The following is an 18,669-nucleotide window of genomic DNA, read 5'->3' as shown; positions in this document are numbered from 1 at the left end:
GACGCGTTTTTGAGGTGTATATATTCCCGGCTCCTCCGGCCGGGAAGGCCATTCTTAGATAGGTAGTTAGATCAATCCCTACCTATTTATATCTAGTCGGTAAATCCCGGCATTAGTGAGTCTAGCTGTCTGGGCGACAATATGGCCAAACAAGCGCGACGGGTGGATATTCTGGAGCAAACATCTCTTTTCGAGACTAATGGGTGCTCCATCCTCCATGAATCTTAGCAGGTTAGGTATCAAGAGAATCAATTCGCGTCCCGAGGTTTTGGGTACTCGGAACTTTCTGCCTAAGCTTTTACCGGATTAGGTATAGCTCGTTTGCCTTAGCCACCTATCGGGAAAATCTCGATAAAGGCATCTTCTGCCCCTTGCTTGCCGTATCCGGTAAAAATACAGCTGGAGGTAGGTACTGGGAGTTATTTTCCTCCAGTTTTCCTCCAGTTGGTGAACGGAAGAGGTAATTTGGCTGGTCGTTGTGTAATATTCAACAATCCAAAATATCCTTTTATCCTATATACCACCAATACGGGTTGCGCTAAGCTAATAATACCTTGGAACTCTTACTCTTACTAAGACAGCTACATGGGTGCCTAAGGATTTACCTCCTTCCGCTGTCCTTCAACTGTCCTTCAACCTATTGTCAACCTGCATGTCAACTACAACACCATGCAACGCAATACAACCACCATTTTACCCCTCAAACTAACCGTCATGAAGGAGTGACGAGCTGAACTTCACATGACACCGCTATTCCTTGCTTGTTTCCTTGGCTATTGCTGACGATACACTCGCCTCTAGCTTGTCTTATGTCCAATTCACCCAATGCAAGAAACCCACCACGCAAACTGTCGGCCTCATAACCCTTGGCTCGCAGCACGCTGGTTGCTACGCGAGAGCTATCGCCATCGTAACACAGCAACAAGATTCGCTTGCCTTGCACTAAAGGATGCGCATAATCGCTCGGAGTTTTGAAAAAGTCCTCTAGCTTCAGCCACAGTGCTTCCAGGACAGTCGGGTCTGAGAACGGACTGGGTTTCGACGGATCCGCAAACGGTAAGTTCACAGACCCGGGCAGACTGAATCTGTCAAAGTCGGCAGGTTGCCTGAGGTCAATGATTATTGCACCATCCTTGACGGCGATAGAACCGCCGAGACTCTTTTCATCTACTATTTCCAACTTTGGGTCTGATAGTGGCCCATTTTGGGATGGATGTCTCTTCACATCTAGGAATAAAGGCAGAGCAGCTTCCGCTTTCTTCTCCCATGCCTCGTCATATCGGTAAAGGTCAACCTTAGTCAAGGCCTAATTTCTGAGTCAGCACATCTATTCGAGCTTGATTTTCTAGTTTGAGCGTATCAATACGTACCTCGTTCGTGATCGAGGGGAAGTGTTCAGGGCTTAATTTGTCGAAGTATTCGTTAATGTATTGGTACGGAAGGTCGCAGCAGAGGAATACGCAATGGATCTCGCCGTCTGCACCCGCAAAATCCCGAAGTTTCCCTGCAGCTTTTTGCTTCTCGATGAACTGAAATAAGCCCTTAAGATTAAACCCGGAGGATGGGCCGCATACAATTCCTTCGCGGCATAGGTCTAATGACAACGAGAAGGAGTCATGTGACCCGACCTCCTCAATATGATCCACCGCCGATTTCCAGGGGAACTCGACGGGGGCAAGGAGGGCGAACGATCGAGGGCCTGGTACCCTATCACCTGCTGCGGTACAGACTCTGTCCATTGTCAACAAGTCTTCTTCAAGTGAGATTAAATTATGGGCGCACAAACCCTAATCGGAAGACTGAAGGCCTCGCTTCCTTGAAGAACATGCCTAGACCCGTCATGGTCCCTGAAAGCTGTCAATAGAGTACAACTTTCTCAATATCACTGAATCCTACCTGATGTACCCATGCCAGCACAGATCAAGTTGATCTCTGGTAATTGCATGAGGATTTGAGGGCCTGTCCATCTGACATGCGATTTCCAGTTCTATTAACGAATCAGCTCTACTGACCATGAAGAGCGGTAGCTTCTATCCTACGGCGTCATTTTCGTATTGGTTTGGATTAATGATGGACTCGTTACTTTCAGCCATCCTTTCGGCAGCTCTTATTCCGCCGCGCTCGTCCGTTGGTTCGGGTTGGGACGGGCCGCCAAAGAGTGTGCTAATGTGATGTTAGCCGACAACCTCATTGAGCAATGGACGGATGAGCTCACATGTCAAGGCCGAAAAACTGCATCAGCCGCAATTTGGCCATGCTTGTCTTGTTGCTCAAAAATGCACGGACATCCGAAATGTCGTGGAAGACTCGTGAGATGAGAGACATGGATATTACGGTTGACCCCGAACTATATTCGATGACGGTGTCGGTTTTGCCCGGCACCACGCTCTTCTCCAAAAGATTCAGTGCTAGTATATTCTGTCAATATCCTCGCATGTATGGGAATCTGACATGTAAACATACCCGGCATGGACTTTACGTTGTTGGCCGGATGCATCGTCATCATCTTCGCGTATATCCTTACCCCATCGCGCCGATATGGGTTAAGCTTGTCTGGAATCTCCACCAGTGGTAAAGGGGGGGTCGAGTCCGGGTCGAAATAGTCCCGAACTGAGTTTGGGCCTTTGTAGACATTGAGGAAATTTTGACTAGGCATGGTCGAAGGTTATTTAGCCTGGTCTGACGAGTCTCTTCCGTTATGAGAACATTGAAAGACAGACATAAATACCTACCATACCCGAAGAACCTTGGAGGTGGTCAGCGATTTAAATACATCCACTGGATCATATTCTCTCCGGTCGACCTACCGGTTATCGACATAGTTACCACGATATTACTTAGTCACATCCGCATCTCCAGCCGCGTCATTCTACATATTAGGCCAATAACCTAAGAAGACCCTGTTTCACAGATGTCCCTCCTGGATTAGCGACCCGGAAATGTGACGAGTAGTCTGGACTATCCCCTTTCCTCGGTAAACGACAAGGTTTCCTTGGTTAGATTTCTTGGCCCTTCGGCTGATCGACATGTCGCGATGATGGATGATGGAATCTTGGAAGATTTCGATGCAAGAGGATCGTTCAGGGGTTCCAAGTTATGGAGGTTACGGACGATTCTCGTCCAATATTCGCTAGCATGAGCAAGTAACGCATCGAAAGAACCTTACTTTCGATATCCGCATTCCTGGGCTGCCGTTACTAATGGGTTACAGTCTAACGCGGACCCCTGCACGAGGCACTTTGAGGTTGTTTTCGACCAATGAGGCTGAGAAGACATCCCCTGCCATCTCCGTAGTGCGTGTGCATTGGTGTTAAACCTTACCATCTAGGTAGTTTTAGGTGGGATTGAAGAAGACCCCATGCGGCTATACCCACATAGGTTAAATGTGAACTTCCTCATGAAGCCCTAGAGATTCACCTTACGCAGTAGAATCTCACATGCAGAATGGGAACATGAAGCCTTGATCACTAACCCCTAGTACTCCCTAACATCCCGCGTTGGCGTGCTTGGCTAAATCAATCTAAAACTTCTCAGTATATTTGCTCACGGTAATTCCTTTAGAATTCGTTCGCAAGAGGTCGAAGCCCTTTACTTCCACTGCTTGCTTCTCTAGCTCCGGGTGGCAGCGTGGCAGCCCGGGACCGGAACTCCACCAATATTCTATCTCACCGATACGCCAATGACATTAAATTCGGCGCTCGTGTCTCGCAGCATCTTTTTAAAAGTTATTGTCTCTATTTCTTTCCGTTCAATAGTCGGAACCAACATCAATTAATTACTCAATAAGTGGCTCTTGGCCCGGTCTGTATTAGCGGGTCTCCTCGACTATTAGACCTCTGCCGCCATCAAGGTCCTGCTCAACAAGTATCCCTTTGTGCTTACCTCGCGGCCTGCATCTTAGACTAACAAGGGTACGGTCTTCTCGCAAGTTATATGGAAGCAGTTTCTCGTCATTCGCTCATGTCGATTCAATTTTATGACAAACTAGACAGTCGATTGCATCGTCCTACGAACTAAGTATCTCATACAGCTGCATCAAACCATGGAAAAAGATGTAGTGGGATATCAAACCCGGTCCGACGGCGTTATAAGTGCCACCGTTGCGAGAGGAGAGCCAAGGGCCGCGGACACCAAAGGGGGTTCGGAGAGTGAGACTGAAGTCAAGCACGTCTTCAATGAGCAAACTAATTATGTCCCCAAAAGGACGATCATTACCGTGAGCCCACCAACGCCGTTCCATCTCGCTGTGGCTAACATTTTCAAGATATTCCTCGCCTGTTCTACTGTAGACTTGCTAGCTCTCATGGACCAAACGACTCTAGCCGCGAGTTTGAATATCATCGCAGATTCACTGAAGTCAAGCGATCAAGCATCCTGGATCGCCAGCGGATATTTCATGTCAGCCTCTACCCATCAATAACTGGTTCTTTACTGGAGCGACAAGCTTACCGTTTTTTCTCAGCACTTCGACCGTCGGCCAACTCTTGTACGGCAGACTCTCGGATATCTGGTCTCGTAAAGTGATCCTCCTAATTGGTCTAGCTATCTTCTTCCTCGGCTCCTTGGCAGCATCGCTCGCTCAGACGGTCACCCAATTAATTATCTTCCGGTGCTTCACCGGTGTCGGCGGTGGTGGCCTGATGACCATAGCCCAAACGATTGTCAGCGACGTGGTGCCGCTTCGGGAGAGGGGCAAGTACCAAGGCATCCTAGTACGTCTATCCTACGACTCCTTATACCCGACTCCAGCTCCATTCTAACCAGCTACCCAATTAGGGGGCGGTCGTTGCCATTGCTAACGGAATCGGGCCCGTGATTGGTGGCGCCCTTTCTTCCATCTCGGAGGACTCTTGGCGGTGGATCTTCCGTCTGAACTTGCCCCTTACCTTGTTGACCACTTGCTGTGTCGTATTCATCATGCCCCTCAAGAAGGTCGACGGTGACTGGAAGGTGTAAGAGATCTCCTTGCTCAAAATTGCGACGTTACGTGCTAACTGGAGCCTCGGTAGAAAATTGAAAGCCGTCGATTTCATCGGAATCGTTCTTACCCTAGCTGGTGTATCTGTTCTAATGTTAGGCCTTACGTGGGGTGGCTCTGAGTACCCGTGGGACTCTGCTGCTGTTATTACAACTTTGGTTCTTGGCTTTGTCCTTTGTGTCACCTTCGTCTTATGGCAGTGGCGAGGACCTCGATACCCCTTAGTACCTTGTCAGTTCCCTAACCGTCAATCTGCTTTCGTTCCTGTATATGGCTAACCACAGACGCAGTACACATCTTCAAGTCCAAGATTGTTAATGGCGCATGCCTTACTATGGCCGTCAATGGGTGGAATTTCGTTGTCCAGGTGTATTACATACCCACGTTCTATCAGCTTGCCTACGGCTACACGGCGACTAAGGCTGGCGCTATGCTACTACCAATCACACTTATACAGACGCTTAGCAGTACATTATCCGGCTTGGTAGTCCATTGGGTCGGCAGATACCGCGAATGCATTTTATTTGGCTGGGTTTGTTGGGCTATCGGCCTTGGTTTAATGTCAACCTTGGACGAAAACTCGGGGGTTGGAAAGCAAATTGGATACTCAATCATCATCGGTGTAGGGGTAGGCAATACCCTTCAGCCGTAAGTCCCCTATAACCTTCCGTTCACATCCGAGAGAGACATCCGGGTTGACTAGTAGCATTTAGCGCTTTAATAGCTTGCCAAGCTGGGGTGGCACGACGGGACATGGCTGTCGTGACGTCTTTTCGAAAGTAGGCGCTCCGGTTTTTTCATTTGTGTACCAATCTAACGATGTTACTAGTTTCGTACGGAACTTGGGTGGGACGTTTGGACTGGCTATCTGCGGCACCTTACTGTGAGTGATCACCGGCAAACAAAAAGAATTATTGAAGAGGCCACTCATATTGACCTATCATCTAGGAACAATATCCTAAAAAATTCCCTTTCGTCGCTAAACACTAACGAAGCTGACTTCAAAGATCTCCTTAGCAGCCCTCAATCCTATTTGTCGACTCTACCTGCGGATGAGGCCCAGAGAGTCCGCTCAATGCTAATCCCTGCGTACCGTCGAGGTTTCAGGGTGATATTCCTTGTGGGAGCATCGCTGGCTGCTCTCGCGTTCGTCATCGCATGGTTTATGATGCCTCAAGTCGAATTGCGTCGTCCTGACGATGAAAAGCTCAAAGAAGAGGGCCGAAGAGAACATGCCGCAAAGCAGAACGCTCCGGCTCCTTGAACCTAGTTAGCGGTCTCGTTATTTTCTAGTCGGCCTAAGCACCTACAGCATAAGCGTCAGTTTTCACTGTCATCTAGCAGAGACGAGCAACTATTTCAAGTAAAAATTTCGCCCGGAGTTGGGGTAGCCACCCGATCAAACAAGAGTGATCTCCTGAACTTTCCATAATCCGTTCTTTTCTCCCTTGACCACATCGAGATTTATAAGCCCAGGCAACCAACAGCATCCTACGAACCGATAGAGGCCTTCGGTTTGATCGATGGGTCTCAGCAGGTATGGCACACCTGACCCTATTAATACAGCTACTTGATCCCCAAAGCGCAAGTCGCAGTTTGTACCTGTACTCCCCATCAGACCTGACACCGTGACAAAAGGCCTTCGATAGTCGCAATTGAGCCCTAAAGTTGAATCTAAACTGGCTACCACGCTCATGAGAAAAGCAGGATCTCTTGCTAATGGTAGTTCATTTTCGCGATCCGTCACCAGATCATAGTGTTGGCTTAGCTCTGTCTTTTCACCTGGCAACTCGTGAAGGAGTGAGAGTTTCCAGGCGGCGCGCCTCTTAGCTTGTGTTTCAAATAACTTGTGCGCGCAATGCTGGCGTTCCATCTCGTCTTCCCATTCAATGAGACGCGCACGAATAGTCTTAGCCCTTGCGTCAATTGACTCGACAAAAGATGTCTCAAACCGTTTTCCTATATGTCCAATGCCTCGGTCAATGATAGTACCTCTAATGGTGATTTGGCGAAGGTCGTCCGAGAATAGAGGCGGATTTGGTGATGGGATGATGCCCTTAAACTCATGGACTTGCATATACATCATAAGACCCATAGACAGCCTTGAAGCGGCTTCGCCTTGCAACTCGGCAACCCAACTCGACGCCCAGGACGGCAGGCCATCCATCGGTTTCGCCACGGAGCAGAGAACCTGGGAGAGCATGCCGCTCCGAATCAAGAAGATGCTTAGATCCCTAAACACTTCAGCTATCGGTTTCATGTAGTCGACTTCAAGTAGCTTCTCGCGCCGCACGTCGTCGCCCTTCACCAGTCCCAGAATGCCGAACAGCCTGTCCCTAGGCTCCGTCCACTCGTGGAATCGAGTCTGCCAGAGCAACTCATTCAGCTCTACGTGAGCTCGCGACGGGTGTTCGCCTCGCGCGTCGGAGCCGCGAATTCGAACCCGGCACCTGAGTACGCTATCCAGCCTAGCCGCACCGCTCAGCCGCCAGAGGTGCGTGTATCGGCCAAGCTGGAGCCTGCGCAGCGCATCCGCGGCTTGCACAAGCCGATCCCAACCTATCCGCATATCGCCGTAGACAACCGTACCCGTCTTCGCGAGCGTGATCTCCTGCAGGACCCAGATGCGGTTGAACCACGGACGGTAGAAGAACGTGCGCAGCAGCCGCAGCGCGTAGATCGGATCGCCCGTCCGGTCTAGAACCGCGGCCGCGGCCTCGGCCTCGGTATCTTGGGGCCTTAGATCGGCCAGGGCGTCTAGTAACCCGCGCAGCTTGGCCTCGACGCGGTCGTCGTCGACCTGGTCGGCGTCGCTGAGCTCTTTCACGCGGCCCAGCCACACGATGACGGTTTCGGCGCGGCTGTAGATCGCGCTCATGCGCCGCACCTCCTGGCTGCGCTCCGCGGTGCTGGTTTGGTTGATGCATAGCGCGTCTATCCACACGAGCCGTTCCTTGTCTCGGAGACGCAGGGCGCGGAGCGCGGATTCCAGATTGGTCGTTACGCGGAACGGGCGGCTGTTGAGCGTGATGGGGGTCCTGGTCCTGGCGTCGCCCCATACGTAGGAGAGCGCTTCGTACTCGGGGCCGTGAGTTTCGTCGCTGGGAAATGGGAAGTTGGAGACTGTGCACTTGATTTTCTTGCGTTTTCCGCCCGGGTGGATGGTGACGAGGCGGATTTGAGAGCCGTCTGCGGGTAGAGGCTCGTAATCGACTGTGTTTGCGGATCTTGCCATTGTGATGTTAATCCGCTAGTAGACAGCCAATATCCTATATTAACAATAACACACGAGTGTAAGATGTTATTGAGGTGCTGTCATAATATAATACATCCTTCCTTTTGCACAGCCCCCTAGTCTCTCAGCCCCTCACGGCGGTGCCCTCACAGCCCGAAGCTACCCTAGTTATTCCACTTCTCCGTAGGCAGGAAATTCTTATAAAAAAGAAGGAAAAAAGAGAAAAAGGACCTCAAGTGTATACCAGGTACCTTATCCATGCTCTGAAATGTTGCAAAGACAGGACACAGCATTTCACGATATTCCAATACCTTGACATATGTAGGAAAATCTAGAAAGGGGCTAGCTTTCGCTCTTTTTACTCTTATTTACCTATGCCAAGAGGTACTCTGCAGAGCGTAAGCTGAAGCAGCAAACGGAAAGATAATATCCCTTGTGCCGAATTAAAAAAAACTTCATTCTTTTGCGATGCCGAAACAAATGAGAGAAATACACGGAAATATTCCATTAAGCGATGAAATTTACTTAAGTACCATTCGCTATTTAATATGAGAATTGAAGATTGCTACAAGTTATATTTGAACGGCTTCAATGTAAGTTTCGTTGACGACCTTAGTATGAGGTTAGATCACATTGTAAGTATACTACTGTCTACGAATGAGAGTGTCAGATATCATACCCGGTACTGCTCGAGTTACACCACAGCCTGTGGTATCATCCTGTTTCCTTGTGATTTGCTCTTGCTGCGATCTTCACGGGTCGTTGTAGAATTTGGCTTCGTAATACAACTTCAGCCCCTTTTTGGACGAATACCCCACCTCTGACGTCTCAATGGCGAATGTCATAGCTAAGAGATAAGATTGTCTTGGGCATAGGTATACTCCATGATCCGCTCTAGAACTGTCATCCTCGTCTTGTATACTAGGGAAACCCTGTAAAGGATATTGCCCGTTGCGATTATTCCCCTAGAATATTCTCAATTTATGATATATAACCACCTGGTAGGACGAAATGTCTGTTGTTCTCCAAGTAGCAACCACTGGGAAGAAAGTCAGTGAAGATGAGTTGCGCCCAATTATCACGAAGGCCGGGTTGGAACTTTCGGAGCCACTCCTCGAAAACTTCAGCACGTTGATATCTTCCTTGGATAAGGCCATCTCGGCTCTACCCGATGATAAAAGTGTCTTGCCACGCCCTAATCTCGCCAAGTATCCGCGTACGGATGTCCATATTCCGGAGGACAATGACCTAGGTGCATGGGCAACGAAAGTAAAATCTCGCACGACTCCTAGCAATCTACGAGAAGATTCTAATAAGACCATAAATAGGTGACCGTAAAATGCACAAGCCCTACCAGTGATCTGCTGAAGGGCCGAACTTTGGCACTAAAGGACAATATAGCTCTGGCCGGAGTTCGCTGCACAAACGGAACTTCTATGGTAGATTGGACCCCGGAGATTGATGCGACAATTGTTACTAGGGCTCTAGATGCCGGAGCTGTAATCGTTGGCAAAGCTGGTGAGATCTCCCCTCCCAATATATCTTTCGCATATCTAGGAAGCTTGTGACACTAAGGGTTTGTAGCTTGCGAGAACGCATGTATGGAAGGAATGTCCGGCACTTCCGTCACAGGACAGGTCCATAATCCATATGCCAAAGGGTACAGTGCCGGAGGCTCCAGCAGTGGTTCAGGACGCCTCGTGGCGACTGGGTCCGTCGACCTTGCTTTCGGCGGAGACCAAGGCGGCAGCATTCGTATTCCGGCGTCGTCTTGTGGTATAGTAGGCCTTAAGCCGACCTGGGGTCTGGTTCCCTACACGGGTATCCTGGGTCTTGATGCAACTATCGACCACGCAGGACCATTAGCGAAAAATGTGAGAGATTGCGCTCTACTCCTCGAGGCAGTCGCGGGATCGGACGGATGGGATGATCGCCAGCCATCGATCGGACTTGAAGGGGATAAGTTGAAATTTGTGGCTCCCGTCGACACCGTGCTTACTAAAGAAACATCGAAGATGCTTGAAGGTGTCAAAATCGGTGTGCTAAATGAGGGTTTCGAAGTTCCCGGACAGGATCCCAATGTCGTTGAGTCCGTCCGGTCCGCGATCGATAAATTCAAATCTTTAGGGGCTGAAGTCGTCCCGATGTCTGTGCCCGTGCACAAAGACGGCCCCTTGTTGTGGACCTGCGCCCTACCCCTATCGGGTGGCCGGCAGTCTCTCCTCGGCGATCTGGACGGGAGGAAGCAGCTTTACTTTACGGACAGAGCTGATCTCGTAGGGCCTAAGCTAACTCAACGTCAATTTGACGCCCTTGGACCTGGAGCGTCGAACTTGTATCTAGGATACCTGTGGATCCAGGAGAAGTACGGCGCCAAGGTCCAGGGGCAAGCGATGAACCTTCTGAAAGCTGTCAACGTGAGAATCCATGTACGACACATCATCGATATATATAAACTAACCAGCGTTATAGGATGCTTATGAAAAGGCTCTGAAGGAGTTCGATGTGCTCGTTATGCCCACCTTACCTTACCCGGCACCAAAACTGCCCGAACCTGGCTCGGATGAAGGCCCCTTGAACTTCTTAGCCAGGACGACAGGACTGATCGCTAATACGTGTCCTTTTAATAGTAAGTAGAGTAACCAACTGCTAAATTGAAAGTGGGAGCTGACAATTTGCGCGAAAAGATTCGGGCCACCCTGCCATATCGCTCCCTGTTGGTTTTGTACCCGCTCGAGAAGATCCGAGCTTGAAGCTTCCAACAGCCATGCAGATAGTAGGTCGCAAGTTTGCAGACGTCGATTGTTTGAAAGTTGCAGCTGCGTGGGAAAGGGCATTTGACTGGAAAAAGTTCTAAAGGCAGGAGCGAAGGCTCTAGTTCAAGTCTCTGCTGTAATGTCTGTGCATAGATGATGTGTGACGACAAGTCTTGGATCCCAACCAAACCACAGCTTTCATGAAAATTGAATCTTATATTTTGAACCCTTCATTATCTTAATTTATTAGGTGCAGGTATCTCCCTAGCAGACATACCCAATTAGTGATTACTATATTACAAATATTCACTGTTTATCAAAAGTCAAGATTATGCTCTCATAATCAGCCTGCGGCCAAGTCAAACTCAACCCGGTATTCATTAAAGTCGAGCCGGACCAGCTCTGCTCCCAAGTCCCGTTGCTAACCTTATATTTAGCACCCGAGTCCAGACCCTGTAACTTCAGTGGGGGTGGTAGAGGCTTAAGAGCGGAGCGGACTTGGAATGCGAATAGGACAGCAGAGTCGAGTTCTGGGGAGACGAACATAGCAGCGGGCCAATTGGACTGGTCTGGCAGCGCAAGGCGATAGAAATCACCATTAATGACGATGGGATTAATCTTTTGTTGCGTGGCGATTAGTGTTGGGATCGCATCGAGTTCTTCTTGGTCCAGCTTAGAAGGATCTAGTTCAAGACCGAAAGATCCGCACATAGATGCCACTGCTGCTCGGAAAGCCAAAGGGGTGGTGCGCCCAGTCTGACCGTTGGGAACGGCGCTGACATGGCAGCCCATTGCCGAAGGTGGATAGGGGTAAGACGTCCCAAATTGAATGTACAACCGTTCTAAACCGTCCGTGTCGTCGCTCGTCCAGGTTTGGGGCCAATAGTGAAGCAGGCCAGGATCAAATCTAGCTCCTCCGGAAGCGCATCCTTCCCATAAGATCTCTGGATGAGCAGTTGTGAGGTTGTCAATGACGTGGTATAGCCCTAGCATGTACGCATGATTTGCAGATGGAGACGGCATCTCATGCATACCACGGTTATTGTCCCATTTTATGTATCGAATGGGAGCAGAATCGAGTATCCCTTCTATTATTGTGATGATATAGTCCTGCACTTCCGGAAGACCTAGGTTCAAGACCAGTTGATTTCTCTGTAGCGTACGGTTGTGAGTTCCCGCGTGCATGGCCCAATCCGGATGCGCTTTATATAGGTCAGAATCGGGGCTGACCATTTCCGGCTCGACCCAAAGTCCGAATTGCATGTGTTCGGAAGAATTGCTGACAGTGATATTGTCCACTTGTTCGACATAAGGCCCCAGGCCATCCGGGAACTTGGCTGGGTTCGGAGTCCAGTCACCTAGACCTAAGCTGTCGTTATTTCGGGGATAATCTGTGCCAAACCAACCGTCGTCGTTGACAAATAAGGTGCAGCCTAGGCCTGCAGCTTCCTCGGCCAACTTCACCATTGATGACTGGTTAAAGTCGAAACCAAGGCCTTCCCACGAGTTCAATAGGGGTGGCCGTGTCTCGAACGTGTGGTTCGACCGAGACAAGTGGTTTTTATAGAGTGAATGGAAAGATCTTGACATTCCACCCAGACCCTGTTCCGAGTAGACGGAAACCACTTCAGGTGATGTAAACGTTTCACCCGGAGCCACGGGCCATGAGAGATGCAAAGGGTTCAGACCAAGGAGAACTCGAACCCAACCAGTAGACCACCGCTCGACGTCGGCGGAAAACGAACCGGTGTAGACTAGAGAGTACCCCGTCGCTGAACCAAGAGACTCGGTAGTTGTCGGGGGTGATAGAGCGACAAAAGGGTTGTGGAAGTGAGACGAGTAGCCCGCTGAGGAGCGGAAGCTATTTATGGACATCAGCCAAGATTCACGCATTGGGAATGCACTAGATGAAGCACAGAAGCATAGCTTACCCTTGTTCTCCGTAGACAACCGGCCGCCTATTAATTTTTGCCTCCGAAGCCCAGTCGCCGTGAAGATCAAGCATTTCAAGCTCCTCATTCGGCATATCTATGCTCCAACTGCTGGCCCTCAACACCGTGATGTCTTGACTTCCATTGTTCGCAATTTGGAAACTACGGGTAATTGCATTGTACCTAGGGAAGATAGAATAGTACAGGTCCGCAGAGACGTCGGAGTAGTTGTCATATAGGTGCACGGTGAGCGTTGATACATCCCCTTCGCTGCCGTAGGTGGCAGGTAAACCTGGGAGAGAGGGCTTGCCGGGACTAATGTCGTAGCCCGTATAGGAGAATGCGGACACGGTATCTCCGTCGGAGTGCTGGATGTGGATTGCGGGGACTCGGAAATCTCCACGGCCGAGGTCGGGGAATTCGCGGCGACGGTAGGTGTAGGGACCACTCCATCCAGACGTTACTCCGTTAAAATCCGGGACGGTCTCAGCCGAATAAGCCCCCCAATGATCGTGGACCAGGTCCAATGTCAACGGATCAACATGGAACTGGTACGAGATGTTGGCAGAAGACAGAGTAAAGGAAGGGCCATCATCGCCCACCGAGATCCCTGAAAGAGGTTAGTGATTTATCCGACTAAATGTATTTCTGCAGTCTACATAGTAGAAAGGTGAAGGTGGTCCTTACAATTCGCGGTACCCTGGCATGACCCCAATAAGGGGAGCAAACACCCGACCAAGTTGGTGGTGAGGGACCGTTGAGCCTTCATGATTGACCTTGTTCGAAGAACGAGAAAAGATCAAGCATTCCGGCCTTCGGTTAGCTACGTAGGCGCACATTTTATATTTCTTTTCTTTTTGATCCTTCGGGTAGGATTAAGGCGACTCCAGCCCGAGGTGCCGGAGATTCTCATCCTTGTCCGGCCGTTTTCAGCTTGGCTTGTACGTAAGCATCATGAGAAGCCTCACAAATCCCGAAAGAGGGCATCACCGGCGAATATCCTGAAGAGCTAAAGACTCCATCCCCACGACTTGCTAAGTGCTAGCATGGTATTTTCCCACTTTGAACCTTGGAGTTTGTTCTAGGAGATGGAGAAGAAGGCGGGCATCCCCCACGAACAGCTTAGTTTTGGGTACTACGTCGGTAGCTACTCCGCACAGTCATTTAGGCCGTCATGAGGAGCGCAAGAGCCGTGCGGGGAATGTGGTGCAGCTGTGGCCTGTAGCTGAGAAGCTGGAAAGAGCTGGGAGGACGCTGGCAGGATTTTGTTTAGGCGTCGCTTGGCTCTTTTTAGTGTATTTAGCTGCCGATCTTCATTCGCCGAATCTTCTAGCCCGCTCTCCCCTCTCCCCTCAGTCTTCATCGATGGGCAACAGCGAGTTATACTATTCATCAAACCTTCCCACTTCTCTGGTAAACTCACGACAATGGCATGATCCTTGCTTTTAACCGTAGAAAGGCCGTGATACGGCTCCGAATGGCCCGTAAGAACAGCACGATCAGCTGGTGTTGTGCAGTACAGAATAATTGCCCATGAAAGCCACCCCGCATCTCACATAAGCCTACAGCGCTGCCAACTGCCCTAGAAATATGACTGCGTATCGTAATGGATTCTCGACATTTGTTGAAGACGACAGTATTCTGACAATCCACGGTAGATATATTGGATATAATTCCGAGCTATTCGATGCCCTCTATCGCCCCCGAAATGAACTCATGTCAATGTCCAGCTGTCTTGCTAAAAAACAAAAATAAAAATAAAAAAAAACACGGCGAACTTGGCTCGAGCATCGAAGATAACCGGGTAAATGACGAGAGGCAGCCGAGAAATATACTGACAACAGCTGTCATTACATCATTGCCACTGGCGATGCTTGACCTGGCAGAACATGACGCCGTATGTAGTGCCTGGGCAAACATATCGTACCTTGAAATCGAAAGGGACCATCATCATAGGCTAAGACAGTGCAACTCGAAAGCGAATTCGCACCGTGGGGCACTTTCTCCAGTGGCTGAATTCCCCAAGCTTTACCTCTGTCATCCACTAAATCTCAGCAGATAGATCACTATTAGGTCTTAGCTTAAGGCTCGCACAGTATTAATTACCTGGTGACGGTATTAGTGACTCATCGGATCACGCACTGAACAGACTGAAGAAACTATGATAAACTGGATGTGCAAACATTCGGTCGAGATTTTCGTACTGCATCCATCTTTATAAGTTCTCGCGTGAAACTGATCTAGCCAGGACATCGCAGAATGAAGTCTTAGACGGAATTACCTAGATCTCTATTGGGAGGCCCTTCTCAATTCGAGCCACGAATTACCGGTAAGTCAAGAACACTCATGAATTCAAGAAATTGTATATTAATCAGACTTCGGCTCCTAGCTCTTCTAGATCTGAACAATGTCGGCCATCTTATTAGGACGGGCAGGGCGAGGTACGGTTACTCGTAGCTTGGCTCGCGTTCGCCCATCTATGGCATCAACTCTTCTTACTCAAAGAGGACCAACCATGGCGATGCATAACACGAATTCGACGAACACAGCTTCTTCAACTCCCTCAAACAACACTGGCCAGTCGGCAAGCATCAACCAACCACCATTTGAGCGCCGTGCCTTTGAATTTGATAAAGGGTTCTTCAAAGAGCATGCAAACGATCCCGAGATACTAGATCCGCAGAACTCTAACGAGGACTTGGGTTACCGGATTCCGACTCATCGTTTCCAATTTCGAGGTTTAGCCATCTTAACTGAGAGTCGCACCGCCGTATCCGCGGCTGCGATCAAGCCTGACAAGCCGTACAACGACTGCCCGTCTCGTAAGGTGCATAACGAGCAACAAAGAACCCTCTGGCAACAGATACGGGAAGAAGCCGAGAAAGACGACAACATCCCTACAGCCTTATTCTCACCTCCGCGGACATACGTCGAAGTGCGCGTGTCTAAATACCCTATGACGCGCTACTGCTGCCCCTGCAGTATCGAGGAGACTGATTGCGAGGCCATCAAGATCCGTGCACCAAAGGACTCGCCAGATGGGATCACGAAGAGCATGTTCATTCAGCAAGTGAGTGACGCATTGTACGGACGAGGCCCAGAAGCGGACGGGGACGGGGATAGCGAGAGCGATGGCTACAAGATAGGAGGTGAAGAGGACAGGCCTGTCGTCGAAAAGTTTGATTATATGCTAGGTCCCGGCGATGATGCTAGACTCATGGGACATATCTTCGCCTTGACTAGAGGCATTGTGACAAAGCAACAGGCGTAATAACGTCCGGTGCCAAAGATGGAAATAATCACCCCTCAATAAACTAAACGCCACTCATGAACAAATTAGTTACTGCAAATGATAGCCTCGTCTGGTGAGCTCTAGCAGCGGGAGTGAGATATCTCGGCCCACGTTATTGGCTAATTAGGAGATAAAGTTATTATGTAATGTTAAGTTCGATGATGGGGTACTTAGGAGCTTCTCATCGCTTCGGCGGCGTCGAAAACTCGGAACTCTGAAATCTCACGAGTAAGACGCCCAGCCAATTAAGGATGTCGTGAACCTCAGAATAGCACCTAGTCTGGAATTCTTCGATCCTTTGATGTAGTAAGGACGTTCGAAGTGGCACCACAACTGAAACGTTTCATTAAGAAGTTAAGAACAAAATAGATCGGCGCAGCGCTAAGCTTTTGGGTGTCAATTGCAGTACCGACGGCATGAAGTCGAAATTGCTATACGATAATGCGCTTAGGGAGAGTATATGTCCTGGGTGATGATGGACGATGATTGTTTCCTTCTTGGGTTCTGCGTTGAATTAAACGCTAGCGGAATACGATAATAATGTCTGGTGTTCTAGGGGGCAGAGGCACATACCGCCATGCGGTAGTGATTATACTAGCGACCATGACACCTTTTTCGGCAATCATATTGCATCCCACCACGCTGGTCCAGAGCAGCTAGAGGGTTACTTCGTTCGACTAATCAGACGTCGAGTATGTTAGCCTACTACGCCCGCCAAGCAACTAGGCTGACATGGATACAATCCTCCCCTGCAGCAGGGCTTAGCTCTTGGTAGGACCGTAGGAAGATATTGTGGTGTTGCTATTAATATGATATCGAGTCCTCTTATTTAAGGGAGATCCAAAGTCGATATCAGTTTCTGTTAGACCTTCATCGTGACTTCAGAAAATACGGCGTCGCATGTCGTGATACCGAGCTTCGGGGACCCCTTTCTCGTCTCCAAACATCTAAATACCCCACCAAGCAATTTGAGGTCGATTCAACGATGCCGATTACATTATCGCCGAAACCGTCCACGACACGGCTAACGAGGACTTCGTTAGTGGCTTCGGCAATCTCGATTCTCCTCGCTACCACCATCTTGGTAGTTTGGCTGGTGCTGCCTCGGGGACAAGTTACCATATGGATGCAAGATATACATTCATGGTTGCTGTCTGAGTTCGAGGGACCTTATACGCCCACCGAAGATCTGTTGATACTGAGCTCGGCGTTCAGCGTGGTGGTATCAACACTTTTGGAAGTGCTTCTTCTATTCGTGCTACGGAACAAGTTAAAGCGGGTAAGAGGGGTTTAAGTTCTTCATGACTAAATATAGGGTACTAATGGAACAATTTTACAGACGAAGACATGGCTTAGGTATACGCTATACACCATACTCTTCGCAAACGCGGCTCTTGCTTTCACAGCTTTTCTCTATGCCTCGGTCAGCACGACCATTGGCGAAGCATGTACCAACGTCACCGGCGATGCCGTGATAAACGAATATGGTCACCAGAGAGGAGTAAATGCGCGGGCGTTGGATCGCGTTGAACTTGAACAGAGCAGCTCGTACGGCGAAGGCCTTCTGTGTGGAAGGAGAATGGTCTCCCGTTGGCTCAGTCTACTAATCTCGTTCTTCTCCATCATCCTCCTAATCTCAGCTTGGTTGGATTTCCGGGAACAGGACCGGCGGGAATCGAAGATTTCACAACTTAGTGCGGGGCCGCTGAGTAAAAAGGGGGCTCTTCCAAGAGGTTTCGTCGAAAATGTAGTATAAGGTTCATACCCAGAGGAATATCAGCATTTATTAATGAAGCATGATCAATCTCAACTTTGATATCCAATACCAGATCTATGCCGCGTCGAAGCTGATGAGAATAGGCGTGGCGTAGTACTAAATTGTTTGAGACGTTTTCTTCGATTATGTCCAGTTCGGGTAACAACATATCGAACAAAAAATGGATACCAACTGGTTTAGGACAAGCAATTACATGACGCAATTTCTCAATTGTATAGGATAATGTGTTTCTAACCTTTCAGCTTGGTCACATACGCTGTACTTCTTATTTCTTACGTGACGTAATTGTCTCACATTCCGAACAGCTCTTTATAGAAGCAATTTTCTTGACAAGTCATCACGAACTCATCTCTCACTGGATGGATATTTGTAAAGTGACTGCAATGTTTGGTAATCTGGGAGGATGTAAAGAAGGCGCCTATTAATGAACTAGAAGGGGAACTGCTCATAATTCATGCTATTCATAATACATAGTGCCTAGGTATTCATGTATGAAAATCATTTTGACCAAAGAAATGTGAGCAAATTCCTAGGTACACTTAGAAATGAGCAATATTTCAAGCTTATTCTCGGTTACCCGGCATTATGCAGGCTGCAGGCTCAGCCTCGACCAGTAAGGTGCTCACGCGGGTAGCCGTCGATCGGGATACCGGGTTTGGGACCAACACGATGACCAAGCCACTTCGATCTTCCCAAAAAT

The 18,669-nt window shown here is 49.1% G+C and overlaps 7 protein-coding genes across 7 annotated transcripts; 4 read left to right on the top strand and 3 right to left on the bottom strand.

The window, feature by feature from the left end:
- Positions 1 to 271: 271 nt before the first annotated feature.
- F4807DRAFT_446645 (tryptophan synthase beta subunit-like PLP-dependent enzyme) lies at positions 272 to 3,139 on the bottom strand. The gene is made up of 8 exons (XM_047999827.1): positions 2,808 to 3,139; positions 2,464 to 2,746; positions 2,216 to 2,408; positions 2,040 to 2,163; positions 1,897 to 1,987; positions 1,787 to 1,847; positions 1,371 to 1,731; positions 272 to 1,306 (listed from the first exon to the last, which is right to left on the bottom strand). The coding sequence occupies exons 2-8, from the start codon at positions 2,654 to 2,656 to the stop codon at positions 713 to 715; spliced, it is 1,617 nt and encodes a 538-aa protein (XP_047849129.1). The 5' UTR covers positions 2,657 to 2,746; positions 2,808 to 3,139; the 3' UTR covers positions 272 to 712.
- Positions 3,140 to 3,683: 544 nt separating this feature from the next.
- F4807DRAFT_327773 (MFS general substrate transporter) lies at positions 3,684 to 6,470 on the top strand. The gene is made up of 9 exons (XM_047995222.1): positions 3,684 to 4,216; positions 4,265 to 4,398; positions 4,463 to 4,712; positions 4,777 to 4,952; positions 5,010 to 5,209; positions 5,269 to 5,626; positions 5,692 to 5,757; positions 5,808 to 5,861; positions 5,927 to 6,470. The coding sequence occupies exons 1-9, from the start codon at positions 4,043 to 4,045 to the stop codon at positions 6,240 to 6,242; spliced, it is 1,728 nt and encodes a 575-aa protein (XP_047849128.1). The 5' UTR covers positions 3,684 to 4,042; the 3' UTR covers positions 6,243 to 6,470.
- On the bottom strand, positions 6,378 to 8,213 carry F4807DRAFT_465519 (heterokaryon incompatibility protein-domain-containing protein; the record flags this gene model as incomplete). The annotated part of the gene is made up of 1 exon (XM_048002286.1): positions 6,378 to 8,213. One exon carries the CDS (start codon positions 8,211 to 8,213, stop codon positions 6,378 to 6,380), a length of 1,836 nt encoding a protein of 611 aa, XP_047849127.1.
- An 873-nt stretch (positions 8,214 to 9,086) lies between these two features.
- On the top strand, positions 9,087 to 11,183 carry F4807DRAFT_446625 (amidase signature enzyme). The gene is made up of 5 exons (XM_047999826.1): positions 9,087 to 9,482; positions 9,542 to 9,731; positions 9,798 to 10,630; positions 10,686 to 10,842; positions 10,901 to 11,183. The coding sequence occupies exons 1-5, from the start codon at positions 9,225 to 9,227 to the stop codon at positions 11,068 to 11,070; spliced, it is 1,608 nt and encodes a 535-aa protein (XP_047849126.1). The 5' UTR covers positions 9,087 to 9,224; the 3' UTR covers positions 11,071 to 11,183.
- A 92-nt stretch (positions 11,184 to 11,275) lies between these two features.
- Positions 11,276 to 13,669, bottom strand: F4807DRAFT_465517 (glycoside hydrolase family 36 protein; the record flags this gene model as incomplete). Its single annotated transcript, XM_048002285.1, has 3 exons — positions 11,276 to 12,830; positions 12,901 to 13,510; positions 13,588 to 13,669. The coding sequence occupies 3 exons, from the start codon at positions 13,667 to 13,669 to the stop codon at positions 11,276 to 11,278; spliced, it is 2,247 nt and encodes a 748-aa protein (XP_047849125.1).
- A 1,436-nt stretch (positions 13,670 to 15,105) lies between these two features.
- On the top strand, positions 15,106 to 16,643 carry F4807DRAFT_328077 (uncharacterized protein). The gene is made up of 2 exons (XM_047995223.1): positions 15,106 to 15,229; positions 15,290 to 16,643. Exon 2 carries the CDS (start codon positions 15,308 to 15,310, stop codon positions 16,169 to 16,171), a length of 864 nt encoding a protein of 287 aa, XP_047849124.1. The 5' UTR covers positions 15,106 to 15,229; positions 15,290 to 15,307; the 3' UTR covers positions 16,172 to 16,643.
- F4807DRAFT_328078 (uncharacterized protein) lies at positions 16,644 to 18,325 on the top strand. The gene is made up of 3 exons (XM_047995224.1): positions 16,644 to 16,884; positions 16,948 to 17,471; positions 17,532 to 18,325. Exons 2-3 carry the CDS (start codon positions 17,178 to 17,180, stop codon positions 17,946 to 17,948), a joined length of 711 nt encoding a protein of 236 aa, XP_047849123.1. The 5' UTR covers positions 16,644 to 16,884; positions 16,948 to 17,177; the 3' UTR covers positions 17,949 to 18,325.
- The last annotated feature ends 344 nt before the right edge of the window (positions 18,326 to 18,669 follow it).

The sequence above is a fragment of the Annulohypoxylon truncatum genome (genome assembly GCF_022578515.1).
Source record: "Annulohypoxylon truncatum strain CBS 140777 unplaced genomic scaffold F4807scaffold_54, whole genome shotgun sequence".
Taxonomy (NCBI): domain Eukaryota; kingdom Fungi; phylum Ascomycota; class Sordariomycetes; order Xylariales; family Hypoxylaceae; genus Annulohypoxylon; species Annulohypoxylon truncatum.
This window is presented reverse-complemented; position numbering and strand designations above follow the sequence as displayed.